The 20,934-nt window shown below is 48.0% G+C and overlaps 1 protein-coding gene across 1 annotated transcript in view; it reads left to right on the top strand.

Moving 5' to 3' along the window:
- The first annotated feature begins 456 nt into the window (after positions 1-456).
- Cnpy1 (canopy FGF signaling regulator 1) overlaps positions 457-20,934 on the top strand; it is a 35,338-nt gene continuing 14,860 nt past the window's right edge. Inside the window, exon 1 of the mRNA XM_050119941.1 lies at positions 457-555. Within this exon, the coding sequence (XP_049975898.1) occupies positions 457-555 (99 nt within the window). The remainder of the gene's footprint in view (positions 556-20,934) is intronic.

Genomic DNA, 20,934 nt, shown 5'->3' with positions numbered 1-20,934 from the left:
AGATGGCTTCCTAAATTCAGGGGAATGTCTCTTTGCTTTGCTTTAGTAAGGATGTCGTTTGTCAATTGAAACAGACAGAATACAATGATAGAAAGCTATATAAGGCCTAAGTTTGATTCCCAGCGCCCAGCAAATCCATCAGTCCAATGGCCTCCATGCACACCAGGCATGCACACTGTGCACAGACATACACATATACACATGAAATAGAAACATCTTTTTTTTTTTTTTAATAAAGAAAACCAAAAGGACCAGTGTACAAAAGGGGCATAAAGAATCCAGGGCAGCTTGGTCTTGGGAACTACAGAGCAGGGATCCTCTGTCTCTCAGCCAGAGCCCATGCACATCATTGGCCGCAGGAGCTCTGTGCCCAGGGGTGCAGCAGGCGCTTCCTCCACCCATTCTGCTCCCCTCCCCTGACCACACCATCTGTCTTGTTTAGCATGCAGGGCCCTGATGGATGAGGTGGAACATGACATCAACAAGGCTCGACAGAAGAAAACCAAGGTGGGCTCCTACCGAATCAGGCCTGACGGGACACAGGAGAGGAAAAAGGTAGCGGAAAAGGAATTCTGTGCCAGTATCTAATTGCGGATATGGGCAATTACGAGCCATTTATCCAAACAGCAGTTGGTCTTAATCTTCTAACCTTGCTCTTGTTCGGGGTGTCAGCTCTAAATTGCTTCTGAGTCCTGGGGGACCCAAAGTAATCTTTAAGCTTGAAATTGAAGTATCTCTCTCAGCACCTAAATTTTGTGTTTTGTCAAGTTGGAAGACATTTCGGCTCCGTCGTTCATCAGAATGAAAAATAGCAAGTCCATGGTTCTTGGGCAAGACCAGCAGGGGGCTCAGGGAGGTGATAGGGCAGACGCTCAAAGGCTGATCAGGCCCCTCTTGGGCGCTCCACCCCTCCTCCTTCCTGGTCCTACAGATTTCCAGTGAGCGGGGAGAGCAGGCTGCAAGCTCCTCTCTGCTTAGACAGGCCCATGCTCTGGGGAAAGGAAGGTCCTCCTTCAAAATGACTCAAAGGGGGCTCGCCCCAAGGGCCGGCAGTGGCAGTGCTGCAAGGAGAGTGGACTTGACCTGCATGCAAGAGGGCCAGCTGCCGCAGGGAAGGTCAGACATTTTTGGAGATACCACTGCTTCCAAGCACAGACAGTGAATTCCTGAGCTTAGAATAGCTGCCCTGCATGGAGTCTAGTCCATGTAAAGCTAAACAGCCACAGGAGTTGTGTGTGTGTGTGTGTGTGTGTGTGTGTGTGTACGTGTGTGTATGTGGTCACATGCTAGCAGTATTTTTTTTTTAAAAGCAGCTTTCATGTTTTAGTAACTTGAGTAAGGGTTAACTGATCCGTCGTTAGATCACTTGAATCAGCAGAATGGACCTTTTTAATGGGGTAATGGGGCAACTGAGGAAAAGTAAAGGAAGCAACTACTGTCCCATGGAAGAGCAGGCAAAGGGCACAAGGCTAGGAGGGCTCAGAAGGAAATGGGTAGCTGTTTGTCGGGAGCCACAGTATCCCAATCCTTAAACAATTTCTAATCCTGGAGATGACCTTCCAGAAAAAATAACACCCGTGATATTGACCACTGCGGAAAAGCCAGACACACAGCTGCTCAGGGAGTCGGATGTAATGGCCTGAGCATCTATCTCCCATCTCACCCTCCTGCAGCATCCTGCAGTGGCTTCACCAAAGGTGTCTGGGTATGAAAGCTGCACCCTCCTGGGTGTCTAATCTCAAAAAGGAGTTAAATTTACCACTCTCCTCTCCTGCTTGACCCACCTTGGTAAGCTTAGTCCAAAGAGGTTTTTTGATTTGCCAGGACTCAAAGTAACTTCAAAGTGTCCTCTCTATTGCATGTATTATGGAACATCAGACACAGAGACAAATGGGGGTTCAGTCCATCAGGGACTTTAGCAGCTGTTAGTGAGCCTTAAATCAGCTCACTGTGGTGGTTATAAGAACACATCTAAATGCCAGAAAGCATCTTCTAGAAAAAGAGAAGTCTATTCTGTGTTATTTTATATAACGTATTAATATAAAAATTAGACCAGGTCTAAAAATCCAAAAGCCACAAAAGCAGGTGGCCGTCCCCAGCATGGGAGAATAGCCCGAAGACACTTTGTTTGAGAAGACTGAACAATGTCATGCCCATTCCTGGCTGCCTATGCAGAAAATCCCAAGCCTCTCTGAGTACAGACTTTGGTGTCCGTGACTTTGGGTTTAGAGGCCTGTAACTTTATACAGACAGAGCCCAGACTGAGCACCCACATGCAGGGCCCACCCTGGCTCCAGGCTCCTGTGGCTGTATCCTTGGGGCTGGACTCAAAGTCTCCATAAGCTGATTTCCAGACTGAGAACTGTAGATCACATGAAAGATTCATGCCAACCACTGAGGTCTGAACTCTGCTTCCCAGACATGACTGAGACTAGTGTGAATGCCATGCTGCAGAAGGCCACAGCAGGCCTCTGGAGGGGCCTGAGGATGGCCTAGGGAGGGGCCAGGCAGTTTGATGGACATTAGTGTTATGGCAAAAGGAACAATGTCTTATGCTCCTTTATGATAGTGGGACATCACAGCTCACTTTCCACCCCCAGCTCCATCCTCCTCAGTCAAGAAAATCTCACCCTCACACCTAGACACACTAGAACCCCTGGGTGTGGAGCCTGCTATGACTGTCTCAGGACCACCCAGATCTAAGCCAAGGCTAGGGTGCTGACTTGTCCCAAGTATTGAGCGAAGTTGAAAGCGAGTTCCCACCCTGGGTCACCCTCTGCAAGTATGGAGGTCAGAGTATTCGGGGGCCAATGGATCATGGGTTGTCTGTGGCGAGTCCTGTGAAGAAAACAGAGGGCAGGGCCTTCCTTGACATCAGGACACCTCTTTCCTTTCCATTACTCTAGTTGGTAAAGGATGTGTTCTTCTGAATCAAGATGACCACACCTCTTAGCCACCTTCCATGGCATAAGCAGGACTCTTTGTAGCCAGAAATAGCAAACAGATAGCCTATTACTTTTCCTGACTCTATATCTCCTGCTCACCTCACAGAGGGCAAACACCAGTGGATGGAGGATGGATGGATGAATACCCCTGACCTCCAAGACTATAAAACTTGGGTTATACACAAATACTTAAAAGAACTTACTTGACAATGTTGCTCTGAATTTTATCGTAAAGTTTCTGTTTCTTTGGCTTGGTTTACACAGAAAACATTCAAAATATTTTAATTATATTGTTTGTTTGATTAGGAAGAACAAAAAAGAATATACATGCCATGTATGTGCAGGTCAGAGGACAACTTGCAGGATTCGGTTCTTTCCTTGTGTGTCTCGAGGAGCAAAGTCGGGTCTCAGACAGCCGTTTCTGCCCCAAAGGCTGCCCAGGCAGATCCCAGTGCAAATAAACAGAAGGGCACAAAACTGCATGGGGCAGGACACTTCACCCAGCACCACTAAACCCTGGGAGGCTCTGTCACAGCCCATGGAATGGGTTAGGAGGTAAGCAGCCTGCCCTAGCCAGGGCGATGAGCTCAGGCTCAGGCTATCTGCCTTGGAGCTATGCCTTGGTCATTGTATTTGCAAAAACAAAACAAAACCAGCAACAACCCCAAACCCAAATAAGAGCCTGTTCGTCTCCTCATTCCGTGGCTGTTCTCCTTATATACCAGAGGCCTAGTGTGGGAGACTATCTTCCTGCCTATCTAAGCACTGCCCTACCAAAAGGCCAAGCAGTTTCTTTATTTAACCAGAGGATGAGCCAGGGACAGCCACGGCTCACAAGATAGGGGAAGAAGAGATAAGATGAGCCATTCAAGAGGCTGAGCTTGAGTCTCAGCAGGGCTGTGTTCCACCTGAAGTCAGGGAGTGCAAGAGCCAAATGTCACCTCCATATTCATTAACCTTCAGGAACAACAACAACAAAAAATGAGCATCAATTGACAAGAAAGAAAGGGTGGGTGGCAAGGAGAGCACAAAATTGCCCTCAGGGTTTGTGCTCTTTTAGCCCCTTGGGAGATCCCCTCTGTCACCACCTTGAGTGGCCTCCCCATGCCAGAGATAATAGGGCTTTTATTTTGGGCTTGGTTGTGGAAATTGCAGGCTCTGGTTCCCCACCTCCAAGAGATGTTCCTGTGATCAATCCCCTCTCCTCCAACATGGTCACACCAGGAGCAGGAACATCAGCAGGGCCGTCTCCTCCAGTCTACTACAGCAGCCCAGATGTGTTCAGCATCTGGGTGAGACCCAACAGGCATAGCTCACTGACTGATCAGCACCAGTATCCAACCCTGTGTCGTATGATGCCTGATACCAATACAGGGAACTCACTTCCAATCCCTTTGCTTAGGTCAGCCTGGCACTGTCCTCAGCTAGGGCTACCCCAGGCTTTTCCCCATCCTTCCACACCCCTAGCAGCATCTTCATGTCCACTTCCAAAGAATACCTAAGAGGCAGAGGCTGTTCCCTGCAGCCTTCATCCCTCAGCTGGCCTCTGTGACTTAGGAGCACCCCGTGCTTGCTGACACTGTACTTACAGCCATGTGCACCTATCCAGCCTTTTAGCTGTGGGGTGTCTATCACCTTCTACACTGGTTCTAGAGTCCCATCACTTGCAAATCTCCATGCCAATCCCTTGCTATCCCACAAAGGTGACCTCCAAAGTGCTGAGACCTTGGCAACAGAGTTGCCTCAAGGTCAGTGCTGTTGGACCACACACTGAGATGGGTACAGGGTTAGCCTGTGTCCCAGCAGCCAGGCTCCCTTCCCAATCATCTTCTTACTAGCAAGCCTGAAGTCACCAGACAGGAAATTATGAGAACCAAAATTGGTGAGAGCAAGGGTTCCAGGAAGTGAATTATCCCAGTCTGAATATGCATATGAGTGTGCCTGGTATGTATGCTCAATTGTATATATGTGCATGCATGTGTATGTGAGTCTGTGCACATGTGTAAGTGTGTGTATGCATATCTTAATTCTTTACATATGTAAAAGTGAATCTCTGTGTGTACACATGTGTGTGTGTGCATGCACACATGTGAATAAGTGTATGACCACCAAAAACACAGGCTTTCTATTTGCCCCTGGGAGCAGCAGCAATCTGAGCATCACTGTGGATGGTGCGGTGCTGTGTGCTGGCTACAATGGTGACACTTTGGCTGATTAGGAAGCTCTTGGAAGCCCAGGGCTTTCCTGCTTACTGGGCAGGACACATGGGATGGTGTGTCAGCATAGTCCTGCGACACTTGTGCTGTTCCAGGAAGAACCAGCAGGTGGATCTTTCTCCCAGGGCCTCCCATCCTCTATCACCTCAACTGGTTAGCAAGCTCCTCCCCCTCCCTAAATCAAGGGAATTTAACATTTGTGCCTTCTCCACTGGTAGAAGGAAGGGGTATCGAATTAAAAGGGAAAGAGTGTCCTAATCCCCGTCATGGGCATTGAAACAATGCAGGGACAGTCAGATCCCAAAGTTTGTCCATTTGACGTAGGGAGGAGCTTCAGCACCAGAACCAGGTAATTAGGAACTCCTCTGAGAAAACTCCCTAATCCCCTGATACTGTTCTCTGGTCAGAGATGCTCACTTCCTCACTGTGCTCTTCGATTTTGTAGACCCCACATGTTCTCCCTCGAACACTTACAGTAACTCTGCTCCATCCAGAAAATGGCTGAAACCGCCCCCCCGTTTCGAGAATGGCACACTCCGAGACTCAGGGCAGCCTAGTTTGTTGGCCTGCTAAAAATGTCAGGCTCTGTGGGGTACCTGGCTCTCTCCTTCTCCCACGTCCTCGGCCCCAGGCTTCCTGTGTGGAACTTCCTGAGTTCGCAGGATGACTGCACCTGGAGACAGCTTCTGAGTCACCTGTCACAGTGTGTGCATAGAAGGCCATCCCTGTGCCGTTTATTCGTGGCATTCTCTAGAGACATCACAGTTTTCCCTTGTAAGAAGATGCGTGGTGCTGGTTTGGATATCGGGGATTTAATAATGAGGAGTAAAGAAGCGTTTTCTGTTTTCTGAACACGGGGTGTGTGAGTGAGTTGGTTCCCCGCAGCTCGACCTTGCTTACATTGTTCTCCCAGCTGGAGGAGCCAGCCTGCTGCAGGCTGCATTCCACTTTCGTGTGGGATAGTCTCCTAAAGGTTGCATGGGGTTTATACCTCAAGATGTTCATCTAGACTTCATTTTTTTAAGTCCAGAATACTTTTGAGAAGGAAGCAGAAGGCATCGTAAAATCAAACTGAGTTCTGGGGCTGCAGAGCTGCCCGGTGGCTAAAGTACTTGCTGTGCACACACAAGAGGTCCTCAGCACCACATAAAAGCTGAGCATGGCAGCAGGGCCTGTAATCTGGTACTGGGGAGGCAGAGAGGATCCCTGGGGCCTGCTGCCAGCCAGTCTAGGCCAAGCCACGATCTTCAGGCTCAATGAGACACTGACTCACAAAGCAAGGTGTTGAGCAACAGAAGAAAGCAACTTATGTCATGGACTGATACATGTTCTGTGTGAGGAGGGGGACAGCACTCCACAAGAGTGGTGGGACCACTAGGACCTAGAGGGAGGGGTCTAGAGAAACGGCTCAGGGGTTAAGAGTGTATACTGCTTTTATAAAAGACCCAAATTCCACTCATGTCAGGTGGCTCACCTATCTGACATCCTTCTTCTGGCTTCTGTGGACACACCTGCACTTGTGTTCACACACCCCACCACACATACATACAAACAGTTAAAAATAACCACTGAAAAATGTGCTTAAGCTGTACGTGATGGTGAGGGTATTTAATCCCAGCAATCCTGGCACTTGGGAAAGTGAGGCAGGCAGATCTCTGTGAGTTCAAAGCCAGCCTGGTCTGCATAGGGACCGGAACAGCCAGGGTTATATGGAGAGACCCTGTCTCGTAAAGCCCTAGAGGAAGACACAGCCCACAGGGACCTCACTGACTCTCTTCTGTGAAAGACATAGACAGAACCTTCTTTGTCGTGGGTCACCTGAATTTCAGAAGCTCTTAAACTCAGGGGTCAGCTCTACTGTAGAACACATCTCCAGACTTCAGCAGAAGCTGATTCTTGCTTGTCACTTTGATCAAACATTTCACAGTGTGCGTACTCTAGGGTCTTTCTGGCTCCCAAGTCTGTCTGGATCACACACAGCTCTGGACACACGTGGTGGTTAGGACCAACCCCACCGAGAAGCCTATCCTCAGCCAGATTCTTGCTGTTGCTCTTGGGCATTCTGGGATGTGGTGGTCACAGGGCCCAGCCATATGTTCCTCAGGGGAAGTGATGAAGCAAAAGAATCCTCTCTCCACGGAGCCCTGGCCTTGGGCCTGCCCTCCTGAGCCTGACATTCCTGCAGGGATTTCCTGTTCACTGTCTGCCTGTGTGATTGTCCATGTCTGAAAGAGGCCAGAGCTCCCAAAGGGTCAAGCGAGCAGCTCTCAGGAAGCAGAAGCACAAATAAGGAATTATCCCCGCTCAATGCCGACTCTGCCCTGCTCTATACTCCCATTTGTGGGGGAAGTGCTGACATCCTATGCTTAGAGCAAGCTGGGGAGGAGGGCCTGGTGAAAGAGGCAGATGGAAATCAGGCCAGTGGAAAGAGCCAGACAGTGTTTGGGCCCCAGCCCCAGCATGCCCTAGCTGTAAGAACTCAGGACCTTCAGCCTCTCATACAGTTATTATTATTACTATTATTATTTTATAATCATTAGTATTATCCATTAGTGCATATGTATTGGAGGTAGGATGTGGACGTGTGGAAGTCAGCACCCTAACTTCTAGGGATCAAACTCAGGTTGCCAAGGGAATGCTGGGCAAGTGCCTTTACTGAGTTATTTTACCAGCCTTCACTGATTTATTCTAAATTTGAGTTCCTTGTCTTGCCCTTTCAAATGTAAATGCCATGATTAGTCTAATTGCTTATTGTTTAGCTCACACAATCTGGGGTGAAGAAGTCCTAGAATTAGGTTAGTATTAAGCTTGGTAGCAAATACAGACCTCATTATTTGAGATTTAATTTTAACAATGAAAATATTCAGCATAAAGAAAAAATTGATTATCCAGGGTTTATGCATAGAATTCCCCTCTGAAAAGGTCTGGCCATGGCTGGTAAAACGGCTCAGTAGGTCAAGATTTGGCACCAAACCTGACGACCTGAGTTCAGTCTCTGGAGCTGGAGCCCACACAAAGGTGGGAGGTGAGAACCAACTCCTTCATGTTTCCTCTGACTTCCACACACATGTTGTGGTGTGCGTGCGTGCATGTGTGTGCATGAGAGAGAGAGAATACAATGAAACATCTATCCAGTTCGTTAGCAGAGAGGAAAGACTAAAGACAACCATCCTCAGCAGCGCCTGAGGCCTGCAGAGACCTGACGACATGCCAGGTGTGTGCCCCAGAGTGGACTTAGCAGTTTGGGGAACAGGCACACTGGCTCTGTGTCAAGAATCAGTACACAGAATTTAGCATGGGCCAAGTCCACGGAGCCCTACTTAGAGAGACCCTCACCTTGTGATCAAAATCTCTACAGATCAAAAGTCCACAGAGCCATGGAACACAAATCCTCTGTTTCCAGTCAGCCTCAAGTCAGGATTTCACTGCTGTGGGGAGATGAGTCCGCTAGTATCCGGTGGGAAGAGGTGCAAGAGGCTGCTCAGTGACCTGTGCGGTGCAGGGGCCCCCAGCAGACCGATGAGGTGATGGATAGATGAGCACTGAGCACTGTCCCCTTGGGTAGCACCTGAGCAGACTCCAGCACAGTCCGTTCTAGTGCACAGCCTTCCAGACACAAGGCACAGTCTTAGCTACTTCAGTATCCCAGAGCCCTGGTTGGGTGGCAAGGGAATGGAGAAAGGACAGACACACAGACACATACATAATGAAGCTGGGATGGGGCCCGGTGCTCGAACTACTCCCATCTCAACCTGAATTGCCTCAGCTAGGAATCTCAGTGTGCTTATTAGATATGGCCTTTGCCATTCAGGAAAAATGGCTTTTTGGCAAAGGCCATTAATCAGATGAGGCTCTTTGTAGTAAGGTGGACCCAAATCCAGCGTCTGGAGACCTTCTGAGAAGATGAAACAGAGACCCTTGGGAGAACATTAACTGGAGACAAAGGTCAGGGTCTATACCGTGTCTATACATCAGAGATCACTGACAAAACCCAAAACCCGAGCAGGCGAGACTGGACCTTCCCCAGTAGCCCTGAGAGAGAGCATTTACCGCTGACACATTGCTTTTGGACTTCTGGCCTTGGGACTAAGAAAGCACAAATTTCTCTCGTGTGCAGTCTTCTTGTTTGTGGTGGTTTGCTGTGGGCAGCCCAGGAAACAAATGCCGCTGAAAATATCTAATACCCTGAGACCAGGCATGAGGCTATGAGGCGCTGGCTTTCCGAGGTCAAGCAGCCTATGCTATGAGAAACATGAGAAACACACTCCCAAGTATTTCCAATAAGAATTTTTGGGCAGGAGGAGGAACCCGTTGCTCTGACCTCTCTGATTTCTGGGGTCACGTGCTCACATTTCCCTGGCAATTCTCATTACTAGAGCACCCAGAGGTGTTCTCATGGGTAGAACATCTGACTGTAATCAGGTCTTTGATAAAAGGGCAAGTTTTGCTGGAGAAATGGCTCAGCGGTTAAGAGCACTGATTGCTCTTCCAGAGGACAGGGGTTCAATTCCTAGCACCCTCATGGCAGCTCACAACTGTCTGAAAATCCAGTTCCAGGGATTCTGACACCTTCACACCAATGCACATAAAATAAAGATAAATAAATCATAAAAAAATTTAAAAACCACAATAACATTTGGGCTGAAGAGATGGCTCAGTGGTTGAGAGCATTGCCTGCTCTTCCAAAGGTCCTGAGTTCAATTCCCAGCAACCACATAGTGGCTCACAACCATCTATAATGAGGTCTGGTGCCCTCTTCTGGCCTGCAGGCATACATACAGACAGAATATTGTATACATAATAAATAAATAAATAAATAAATAAATAAATAAATAAATAAATAAATACATGTGTTTTTTTTTAAGGGCAAGTTTTAAAGGCAAAGGTGGTTTCAAAAAATAGAAACCATGATAATCTATGGGATGAAGACAAGGGGATGTTGTGACCAAGGAGGTGGGATGGGACTCACAGTCAGGAGTATCTGTCGGGTGTGTCCCCCTTACTCCCTCCTCTTACCAGGCTAGAACTTCCTGCCTCTCTAGTTGGCTTCCTCCTGGGCTGATGTAGCTAAAGCTAGCCAGCCCCCTTTGCTGATTTCCCCACAGGGTGGCCTCATGTGCCACCAAGAAAGAAGAGTGATATGGCCGGGAGAGGCTCCCAGAACTGTGGGGACCAAGCTGCTGGAGCCAGCTGCCTGGCCCTCGCCCCTGGACAGCTTCTTACCAATCCAATAAACCGTATTTAAAGTGATTAAAGGAAAGCGGTGTGAGTAAGACACCAATAAAGAGATTTATAAATTTGTATCAGATAGGGCCTTATTCTCTTGACCATTGCTTAAACAAAGTGAAAAAACAATTAGGCTTCTTGGGCCTTTCTCATACCCTGACTTTCCAGACTTTCCAAAGGCATCAGAAGGAATGACCATTAACTGTACCGAGATGGTCTGGGTTCAGGCGTTCTGGGAAGTTCCGTGCTTCCTTCTTTATGGAAATGCTCAATTAGCGGCATCCCTTTTCCAGAGGCTGCTGAGTACTAATAATGAGTCTATCTTCTAGGCACAATGGTCTCAAGTGGACTTACACTTCAGAGGAAGGCCCCCTCCTCTGTAGGTCTCCAAGGCTGTATCCAGACTGGATCTCTGCTGTGGCAGGACAAATGTCCCACAATCCTGTGCGTTGAGGTGTTATCCTCAGCCTGTGGCATTATTGGGCCACATTGGAGCCCAGTTGGAAAGTGGAGTCTGGGAGGGAGAGCCAGACCATTAAGGAGTGCTCTTAAACATGTTCCTATCTTTGCTTCCTGATGGCCACGAGGTGAACTGTTTTCTTTACCATGGCCTCAGGCCCGGAAGTGCTGCACCAGTACACCTAGCGCCTCATAAGTCCATCTCGATATTTTCCACAGAGATGGGAACTGAATAGCGCAGGATCCTGGGGCTCCCAGGAAAAACCCAGAGGTCCAGCTTGGGTTAGGGGACCCAGAATTGGCTCTAGGGGTGCCCAGCATGTATTCTGTCTAATGACTCTACTTTTGATTTTCTTTTTTTTTCAATTTTTTTCTTTTATTTATTTATTTATTTATTTATGAATTAATTAAAGATTTCTGTCTCTTCCCCACCACCGCCTCCCCTTTCCCTCCCCCTCCCCCTATCAAGTCCCCCTCCCTCGTCAGCCCAAAGAGCAATCAGGGTTCCCTGCCCTGTGGGAAGTCCAAGGACCACCCTCCTCCATCCAGGTCTAGTAAGGTGAGCATCCAAACTGCCTAGGCTCCCACAAAACCAATAGGTGCAGTAGGATCAAAAACCCATGGCCATTGTTCTTGAGGTCTCAGTAGTCCTCATTGTCCGCTATGTTCAGCGAGACCGGTTTTAACCCCTTTCTGGATTTTTTAACTATACAACACAGTTACAGCAAATCTCCTGGAAACAAGGTCCTGTGTGTTGCTAATATAACTTTAATTTTCCTCTCATTTTTTTCAGTGATTGAGATGATCCATGCCCTTGTACTAGGTAGCAAGCACTTCACCGCCATTTTACCCTCAGCCTTGTTTACCTGACACCTATAGAACAGATTCTAGATTTCTCAGTGGTCTGACCTCAGCATTTGTAGTCCACTGGCAATGTAGGAAAGAAGCTGCTTTGTTTTACTCGTGCCCATTGTGGAAAATACCATTTGTCCTCTTTTTGGTGACATGGTAAGAGCAAAAAAAAAAAAAAAAAAAAAATGCCATTTCAACTCCTGTTTTAATTTCCCTTCCCAGAGTGGCAGTGAGCTGTCTTTTGCCTGCAGTGCCTGCGCCTGCTTATTTGTAGCTTTTCCCATCTCTCCATCAGATTATCATTTATACTTTATTACTTTGGAAGTGTCTGTAGGGACAGCCTGTGTGAACCACTGCTGCTGTCCTTCCTGGACTATGATGCCCGTGTGACTGGGCTCCTTCACATGCAGACTCCACCCCTTTCAGAGGACATTTGGGGCCTGCCTTTGTCATGCAAATAGTTTTCTGAGTTTTCTTCCTGTGATTCCTGCTTCTCTTCTATGCTTCCTGTAGTGGTTGTGTTGAACATATCTGTTAACAGTAAATAGGTCTGAGTCCAGCTCTCTCGCTTCCCCGGTGACCAGCAAGCCCTTTGTGCCAGCACTGTTTCCTAAATAAGCCTGTTTCCCCTACTGCTAAAAACTAAATGTTCATTGACTTTATGAGTGTTCTGCTTGCATGTATGTCTGTGCAATACTTACATATATTGTACCCAGGGAGTCTGGAAGTGGATTCCCTAACCCTGGAGTTACAAATGGCTATAAGCTACCATGTGGGTGCTGGGAATCAAACCAGGAACCTCTGGAAGAGAAGCCAGTGCTTTTAACTACTGAACTATCTCTCCAGCCCAGTGTCTGTCACCTTTAAAAGTCCAGTTTCTGGGGGACAGAGGAATTGTGCATTTTTTCTCAAGATGTGGATATTTTTCTATTTTTATTCTAATTATTTGTATACTGCAATTTTGATTATTTGTTTTGCTTTTTTGAGACAGCATCTCATGTAGCCCAAGTTGCCTCAAATCCTGGATTTCTCATTCTCCTACCTCCCCCTCAAATGCTGAGATTAGAGGTGTGTCCCATCATGCTTGACTTATGTGGTCTAGGGATTAAACATGGGGCTTCATATATGCTAGGGAAACATTCTACCAACTGAGCCAGTCCTCCTGAAATCTATTAAAAATGTGTATGAACATGTGTGTCTGTGTGAACGCATGCCATATGTGTGGGTGTGCGCGTAGAGACTGGAAGAGGGTTATGGGTTCCCTGGCACTGGAGTAACATGTGGTTATAAGTCATACCATATAGATGTCAGGCATCAAACTTGCGTCCTCCAGCAAAGCCAGAAATGTTCTTAAATGTTCTTAACTGCTGAGCCATCTCTCAGCCCCGAGAAGCAGATTTTTAAGTGCATTTTTATACTGTGAGTACACAGCATTTTGCTCATAGGGCACCCCTAGTTCTGTCAGATAAATCAGTGAAGGAAGAAATGGCTGACATGGCTGTTACCTCTTTATCAGTTTCAGAAGGTCCTTTGGGACTGGCTACTTCTACTGTGTTGTGAAGCCTAGGTTTTAATGTTTTATTTTACATGTATGGGTGTTTTAGCTGTGTGTATGTCTGTGTGCTATGTGCATCCCTAGTACAACAAGAGACCAGAAGAGGGCGTCAGGTCTGTCAGAGCTGGAGTTACAGATGGCTGTGAGCAGCTGTGTGGGGAGCGGGAAACAAACCAGGACTTCTGCAAAAGCAGCCAATCCTCCTAACCACCGAGAAACCTCTCTAGCTCCATTGTGAAGTTTAGAAAAGCCACAGCAAGTCATGGGGAAAGAGGGCTACAGGTCAGCTGTGTGACTGGCTGCTGTGAGTTGGATTTAGCTGGGGATGCCCAGTGGAATGCGAGAGCCACCTGTGAGATTGGAGGTGCCAGTTCATGGGCAAGGTGCAGTGATGCAGTCTTGCAGGAGCTCTTTTGTCCCTGAGAAGAATTCTGCCTTACCATGAGCCCTGCTGTCAGAGGGTAGGTCTGAGAAGGACCTTAGGGCACATCCCTACACATGCTAGGGTGCCAGGATCACATCAACTAACCTGAGCATAAAAACTGGTAATGGTGTGTGTGATACAGTGGAGACACAATGTCCTCATTAACCCAGGGCTCTGGTTAAGAAACAAAACCTGGCATTGCTGCTTGAGCATGTAGAAAGACTAGATGCTCTGCTGCCTTCAGGGAGGCGGTAAAGACAGATGATTCAATACTCCTGAGCAGATAAAAATAATAACCATCCGCAGGCCCGAAACACTGAGAGAGAATGAGAGATTATCGTAGCTTAGTGCAGAATTAGGGTTAACTAGCCAAATGCTGGCGATGCGTGCCTCTCATTTATAAACACAAACAAAAGCTGTGATTGAGCCCTGCCAGTGTGAATGGCTGCTGGGGCTCAGCTTTACTGACCTAAATCTTCTCTGGGGCCCTGGAAAGGAGAAGCCCCTTCCCTGTCACTGTCTGGGAAGGTGTGGCTTTTCAGGGCCTTGTACCTCGTGGAGAAGGTGTGTAGGTCTCTGGGCACAGCAGGCTGTCTGTCGTCAGGAGCTTCACAGCAAAGGGGAATGAAAGAAGCAGCACCTTCCTCTTCCAGATCAGGGAGCAGAAGATTAGAGCTGAGGGTGGCTCACTGGAGGACCCAGAGGGAAGGGAAGTTTAGCCCAGCATCTTCTAGCCCCTACTCAGCAGGATCCTTGCCTGGGTTCATCCCAGTGATCATATAGCGGTGGCCTTGTGTGTCCATGTGTCTCCACTCTTGCACCCATCACATTGGCTTCAGAACAGGACCTCGGTGTCACCGTACCAGTGAGGCCCTTTCCCAAGCAGGTGCACCCATGCGTGTAAACATCAAGACCTGAGCATGTGCTTTATGAGAGAGCTGGATGGCCCAGACACGACACTGGTTCCATTGGGGCTGAGTGGGCTCATCTCCCAGTGCATTCTTGCAAGGTATTCTTGGGTGGGAGGTGGGTGAAAATGAGCCCAGCCCCATTGCTGCTCAGACTTTCCTGTAGACTGTGGGGGAGCACTGTCTCATGATGGCTGTGGCTTCCCACCATCTCTTCTGGTCAGCAGTATACCCCTCTTCCCTCTGGATGATGTCCCCGTGGAGAACAGACTTTAACACTGACCTTGATGACTCTTCATGAAATGCCACTCCCTTCCGCACCGTTCCTAACCTGTCTGGGTGTGTGGCTGCATGTCATGTGTCCTTTATCTCTGACCTTTGAGTCTGTTTCTGGTACATGACTGTCTGCTGCCATTTGGCAGAAATGCTTCTGCAGGCTTGGCATTAGACACCACACTAAAGTCTAAATACATAATGCATCTAACCTCGGATTTGGTAATTCTGTCACACTCAAAACAAGCTGTCAAAACTGTCTGGCATGACTTATCCTTAATAAATCCCTAGTCTTGTTAATTGCTCCTTATCCACCGAATAAGAATCGTGTGGATCCACAAATCGGGTAAAGAATGGAGGATAATGGGGAAACGTTTAGAGGATTGCCTGTTTCTCCCTCGGGACAAAAGGAGCTGTGTGGCACAGTGGGCACCGCCATGCCCTGGCACATCTGCATGGAATAGATGTAGTCTGGCTTTGACTCTGCCTGTTTGCAGGAAAGCAAGAGCACTGATTGTTCTGAAGGAAGGATACATCCTGAATGGTGTTCTAGAGCTGTGGCCACTGTGGCTGGAGCCGGCTTGCTGTGCGAGTAGCCCAGGGAGGAAACAGGGCAGTGCAGACCCTCACAGGGAGCACTCCACTCTCCACAGAGGGACCCGGCGCCCTCTTCCAAATCTGCAGCAGTGCTCTCCGCTGTGGCCCCTGATGCTCAGGGCCTTTGGCATCTGGTTGACCCGGCTTGTTTTCTGCCTTTGGTATATAAACTAGGACTGTGACCATGGGCAAGACACTTGTCTGCAGAGATGTTTCCCCTCTGTGAAGGATGAAGACCTTCAGAGGCCCCTGGTCCTACTAGTCCCCTGTCACACCCAAAAGACAGGCAGGGGACTTCAGCAAGAAAAGAGTCTATGGAATAAAACTACTAAGGGTCTCATTGGTCCACCCAGGGGAGTGAGTGACCAGTAACACGACTCTGGTTTCTTGGTCTATGACACAGGCAGTGACCCTCACTTCTCCAGGTGTACAAGGGCTATGCCTGTGGCTGTTGGGAACGATTCCTTAGGCCATGCCAAGATAAGCAGCTTGGTGCTCTCAGGTACTTGTGTGTGTGTTCCACACATGTGGAGCGACAGGTGTGTTTTCCTGGAAAGCATTGCTGTTTGGTATCTAGAGGAGCGAGGAGACTGCAGCAGAGAGAGAAGGTGACGTCACACATGGGACAAGGCTGTGTTATACTTGGGGTAAGGCCACGCTGAGGTGCAGAATGTGAAGTCCCCTGAAGAGGATCACAGGGTTAGAGCAGTGTGTGTAGCATTACCTGTAAAGACTGATGGTGTCACCAGCTCCAAGACACACCCCACCGCACCTCTTAGCTTTGGACAGTGTATAAGGGAACATAACTGCACTTAAGTGGACTGGAGATGTACCTCAGTGTAGAGCTCTTGCCTAGCATATGTGAGGCCCTGGTTTTGATCCCCAGTGCCTCAAGAAAGAACTTTTAGATACTGAAATGTAAGTTCTGCCCGCTCTCCTATCATAAAGTACCTCTTCCACACCACCATGGGACCTATGCACACTTTCCAAACACAAAAAGCTACTCTTAGCTCAGGGCTGTCCACAATCAGTCTGCGACCAGGACCCTGCAGGCCACCCTCAAGGCCACATGCTCTGCATGTGATTTCAGGCCCAGGCCATGGTGATGGGGACAGGAGCCACTTCTTTTTCTTCACTGCCATGACCCCTGTCTAACCCATGTCTTTCCTGCTCAGGGCACAGTGACCAGGTGGGACCTTCGGGCTCATTTGAGTTGACTCTCTATCCAGAATAGATTGCCACCCCTGCCCCCGCATTCTTTGGTTCCTGGCACGGGAAGAAGTTTGGTCTTGTCCGTAGGAATGTGACGCTAATCTCTGTCTCCATCATCCATAGCACAGAGCTCCTGCTGGAGATTTATCCAGCGCACTTGGTGTTTACAGTCATGATTCTACCTGCAACCAAGGAGTCTCTCACCTGGAGTAAGTTACCTGGAGTATGAGCTAGCAGGGCGATTGCATTTGTCCAAATGCAGTGTTAAGAAAGAAGAATGTCGGGCTGGAGAGATGGCTCAGAGGTTAAGAGCATTGCCTGCTCTTCCAGAGGTCCTGAGTTCAATTACCAGCAACCACATGGTGGCTCACAACCATCTGTAATGGGGTCTGGCGCCCTCTTCTGGCCTGAAGGCATACACACAGACAGAATATTGTATACATAATAAATAAATAAATATTTTTTAAAAAAAAAGAAAGAAGAATGTCTTAGGTTGTTGCTGTGATAAAGTACCATGGCCAAAAGCAATGTGGGGAGAAAATGGTTTATTCCAGCTCACGGTTGCACATCATCATTCATCACTGAAGCGCGTCAGGGCAGGAACTGAGGCAGATGCCATAGACCAGTGCTTACTGGCTTGGTCCTCTCAGCTTGCTCAGTTCATTTTCATAGACCCCTCCCCCAGGTCTACCCGCCCAAGGATGTCACCACTCACAATGGGCTGTGCCCTTCCACATCAATCATTGATCAATAAAATGCCCCCACAGACTTGCCTACTGACCAATCTTCAGCTAAAACCCCCTCTTCCCAGATATGTCTAGGTTGCTAACCTTAAATAGTGCAGAAAATGTGTTGTTTGAATAGAGACAATGGTTTCACATCTATTGCCTGAAATAAACCACTAAAGTTAAACTTCTGTTTTGCTGGTACAGCCGATACTGGTCACTAGGGCTGAAGAATCAGCTGAAGAGACCAACATTCAAACAAGCATGGTAACAACTTGTGTGACAACAAAGAAAGTGACCTGGGGCCACTTCCCAGAGGTGCTGAGACAGGTCTTCAGCATGGAAAGTGATACCCAATTCTCTCTCTCTCTCTCTCTCTCTCTCTTTCTTTCCTTCCATACCCCTCCCCCTTCTCAGCTTGATTGGCTAGAGTCAGATGGAGGGTTAGGGAATTGCAGTCAGTGACCTGCTGGTGCCTGTTCCTCTCCAGAGCAGGAGAAGCCATCAGGAAGGACCTGCTCATTGCTTTAGTTTATGTTTGCTTACTGACATCTGTTAGCCAAGCTCCTTCTCCTATCTCTACCCAGAAAGACAGCATTCAAGACAATGCAAGTGGAAATGCGTGTGAGACAGTGCAAGTGGAAATGCATGCGAGGCAGCGCAAGTGGAAATGCATGCGAGACTGATGCCCCCATTTTGGTATCTGCAGCTAGAAATAGTCCCTGAGAAAAGATCCCAGCAGGAAGACATACCGCGTGCACAGAACACTCAGAGCAGTGTTACTGATAACTTTTAAATGTTATCATCCCACTAAAATATCTTCAAATTAAGGCACTGGGTAATGAGCTATGGATTATTGGGGGGTGTCTCATAGGTTTTCGTTTGTTTGTTTGTAGTGTGTATGTGTCTGTCTGTCTATGGCTCGGCACACACGTGTCATAGCACACACGAGGAGGTCAAAGGACTCTGTCTTCTCCTCCTGTGCTATGGGTCCAGAGGATTGACCTCAGGTTGTTAGGCTTAGTGACAAGGATCTCTACCCACTGAGCCATCTCACCAGCCCAAGATCTATGACTCTTCACAAAGCACTCTGCTAATACATGTGCAGACTGTGGAGTGATGGGAGTGTCTGGGTCACTGCTTCTGTGTGGGGTGGAGGGTGGAACCATGTACTTACAGGTGAAGCCTTGGAAGGAACAGCTTGGCTCCTCAGGATGCTAAAGTTTCAAATGGGTTTTTCCCTTCATGTCTGTCTTAGTTAGGGTGTCTGTTGCTGTAAAGAGACATCATGACCACAGCAAATCTTATAAAGAAAAACATTTAATTGGGGCTGGCTTGAAGTTCAGAGGTTTAGTCCATTATCATTATGGCGGGAAGCATGGCAGCCCACAGGCAGAGAAGGAGCTGAGAGTTCTACATCTTTATCCATAGACAGCAGAAGGAGACTGTGTGCCACACTGAGCATAGCTTGAGCATATGAGACCTCAAAGGCCACCCCACAGTAATGCACTTCCTCCAACAAGTCCACGCCTATTCCACAAGGCCACACCTCCTAATAGTGCCACTCCTTATGGGCCAAGCATTCAAATACATGTGCCTACGGGGACTATTCCTATTCAAACCACTGCAATATCTGAATCCCATTACTGCAGTAATGCTGGTGTTTTCTTAAATTCTTGGGTAGTGAACACATTGACTGTGTGACAGATAATCACTAATGGTCCCCAAAGAGATAAACAACAAAGACAAAAGTTGTTTAATGAGGACAAGTTGGCTTTTGTTGGGGACATGGACATAGATTGGGCTTGTCCCTATTTTTTGTTTTGTTTTGTTTTGTTTGTTGTTGTTTTGAGGCTGGGTCTCACTGTGGAGGCCAGGCTGGCCTTGAATTAATAGAGATTTACCTCCCTCTGTCTCCTGAGTGCCGGGACCAGTGTGTGACGGCTGACTCCTTATACTTCACCCTCATCCTATGCAAACAGAGGAGATGTTTTCCAGACGAGTACGAGAGCCAAGAGAGCACAAATAATCCACCCACCAGCTCCCCAGATGGTGACACCCACCCTTTCCTATGTGGAATTGAACCTGTCTGTTCATGAAATGGTGTTTCTGAGACAAACGTCTGAGCTGGGAGGAGACATGACCACCTAATGTTAAACATCAAACCCATGTCTCAACTCCAGTCTGGAAGGACAGAGTCTGCTGAGAAGCCTTTCCTGAAGACAGTAGGAAGCCATAGTCACGTGGGCTCCTCAGCCCAGGGCAGCATGTCCCCTGAGTGGTCTCTGGAGAAGCTGAGACACAGGCAGGAGCAAGGGTGACATGAAGAGAGATCAGACAGTGCTGGAATGGCACCAATGATGTCACAGCAGGCTCCAGGGACTGCCGGAGACCCCTCCCCTGCCTCTCTTTCCTGTTTTCATCCGTGAGTGACCCCCAGTCTGTTCGTTTCCACCTTCCTGAGAGTGGAACCCAGGCCCTGGCTCATCCAGGAAAATATTCTTCTACCAGCTACACCCAAGTTCTAAAAGAAAAAAATTTAAATTGATTTTTATTATTGTATTTATGTGCGTGTGTGCCTGGTGTACATGTGTGTTGTAAGGAGCTGCGGGCCGCTTCCCTGCCGCCCCAGCTCCCGGCCGCCAGCTAGCTCTAGCTTATGCCCCAAAATAATTACACAGAAACTGTATTCTTTTAAACACTGCTTGGCCCATCAGTTCCAGCCTCTTATTGGCTAGCTCTTACATATTAATCTAACCCATTTCTAATAATCTGTGTAGCCCATGAGGTGGCTTACCAGAGAAGAACTTAACCTGTGTCTGTCTGGAGTGGGAGAATCCTGGCAACTCCCTGACTCAGCTTCTTTCTCCCAGCATTCTGTTCTGTTTACTCCACCCACCTAAGGGTTGGCCTATCAAGGGGCCTAGGCAGTTTCTTTATTAATAAGAAATCACTCCCACATCACATGTGCATAAGTGCACACGTGTGCCATAGTATGTGTGTAGAGGTCAAAGGACAACTTTCAAGAGTCATTTCTCTCTCTTTATCATGGGGTGGTGGGATCCAGCTTGGGCTCTTAGGTTTGCAGTAGTGTTTTGACCTCTGAGCCATCTTGTCACCCTAAGTTCTTTGTCCTTGGTTTTGATCACTTCACTCGTGCTATGGTGTCTCACCTGAGTCCAAAAGACAAGGTTTGGATTCAGGACCTCTTGGTCCTGGACCTAAGTGGTCCTCCCTCCAGGCTTTGATGGCCTGCTCTTTCCAGGTACATCACATGAAAAAAATAAATAAAGTGACATCAGGAACTGGAGAGATGACTCAGTAGCTAAGAGGGTTGTTATTCTTCCAAAGACCAGAGTTTGGTTCCCAGCACTAAGTTGAGCAGGTAGTTCCAGTACCAGAGCATCGGCTCCCCTCCTCGGTCTTCCGTGGCTATCCATGTGTGTGTGCATCCACACAAGAAAACATGCACATATGTACACATAGCACAATATTTTTAAGGCACAACAGTGACAGCCTCTCCTACCCTTCTGCTCTGACAG

The sequence above is a fragment of the Alexandromys fortis genome, unplaced genomic scaffold (genome assembly GCF_014885135.2).
Source record: "Alexandromys fortis isolate MF-2015 unplaced genomic scaffold, M_Fortis_MF-2015_v1.1 scaffold_177, whole genome shotgun sequence".
Taxonomy (NCBI): domain Eukaryota; kingdom Metazoa; phylum Chordata; class Mammalia; order Rodentia; family Cricetidae; genus Alexandromys; species Alexandromys fortis.
Note: the sequence above shows the minus strand (reverse complement) of the source record. Positions and strands in the feature narration are given on the sequence as shown.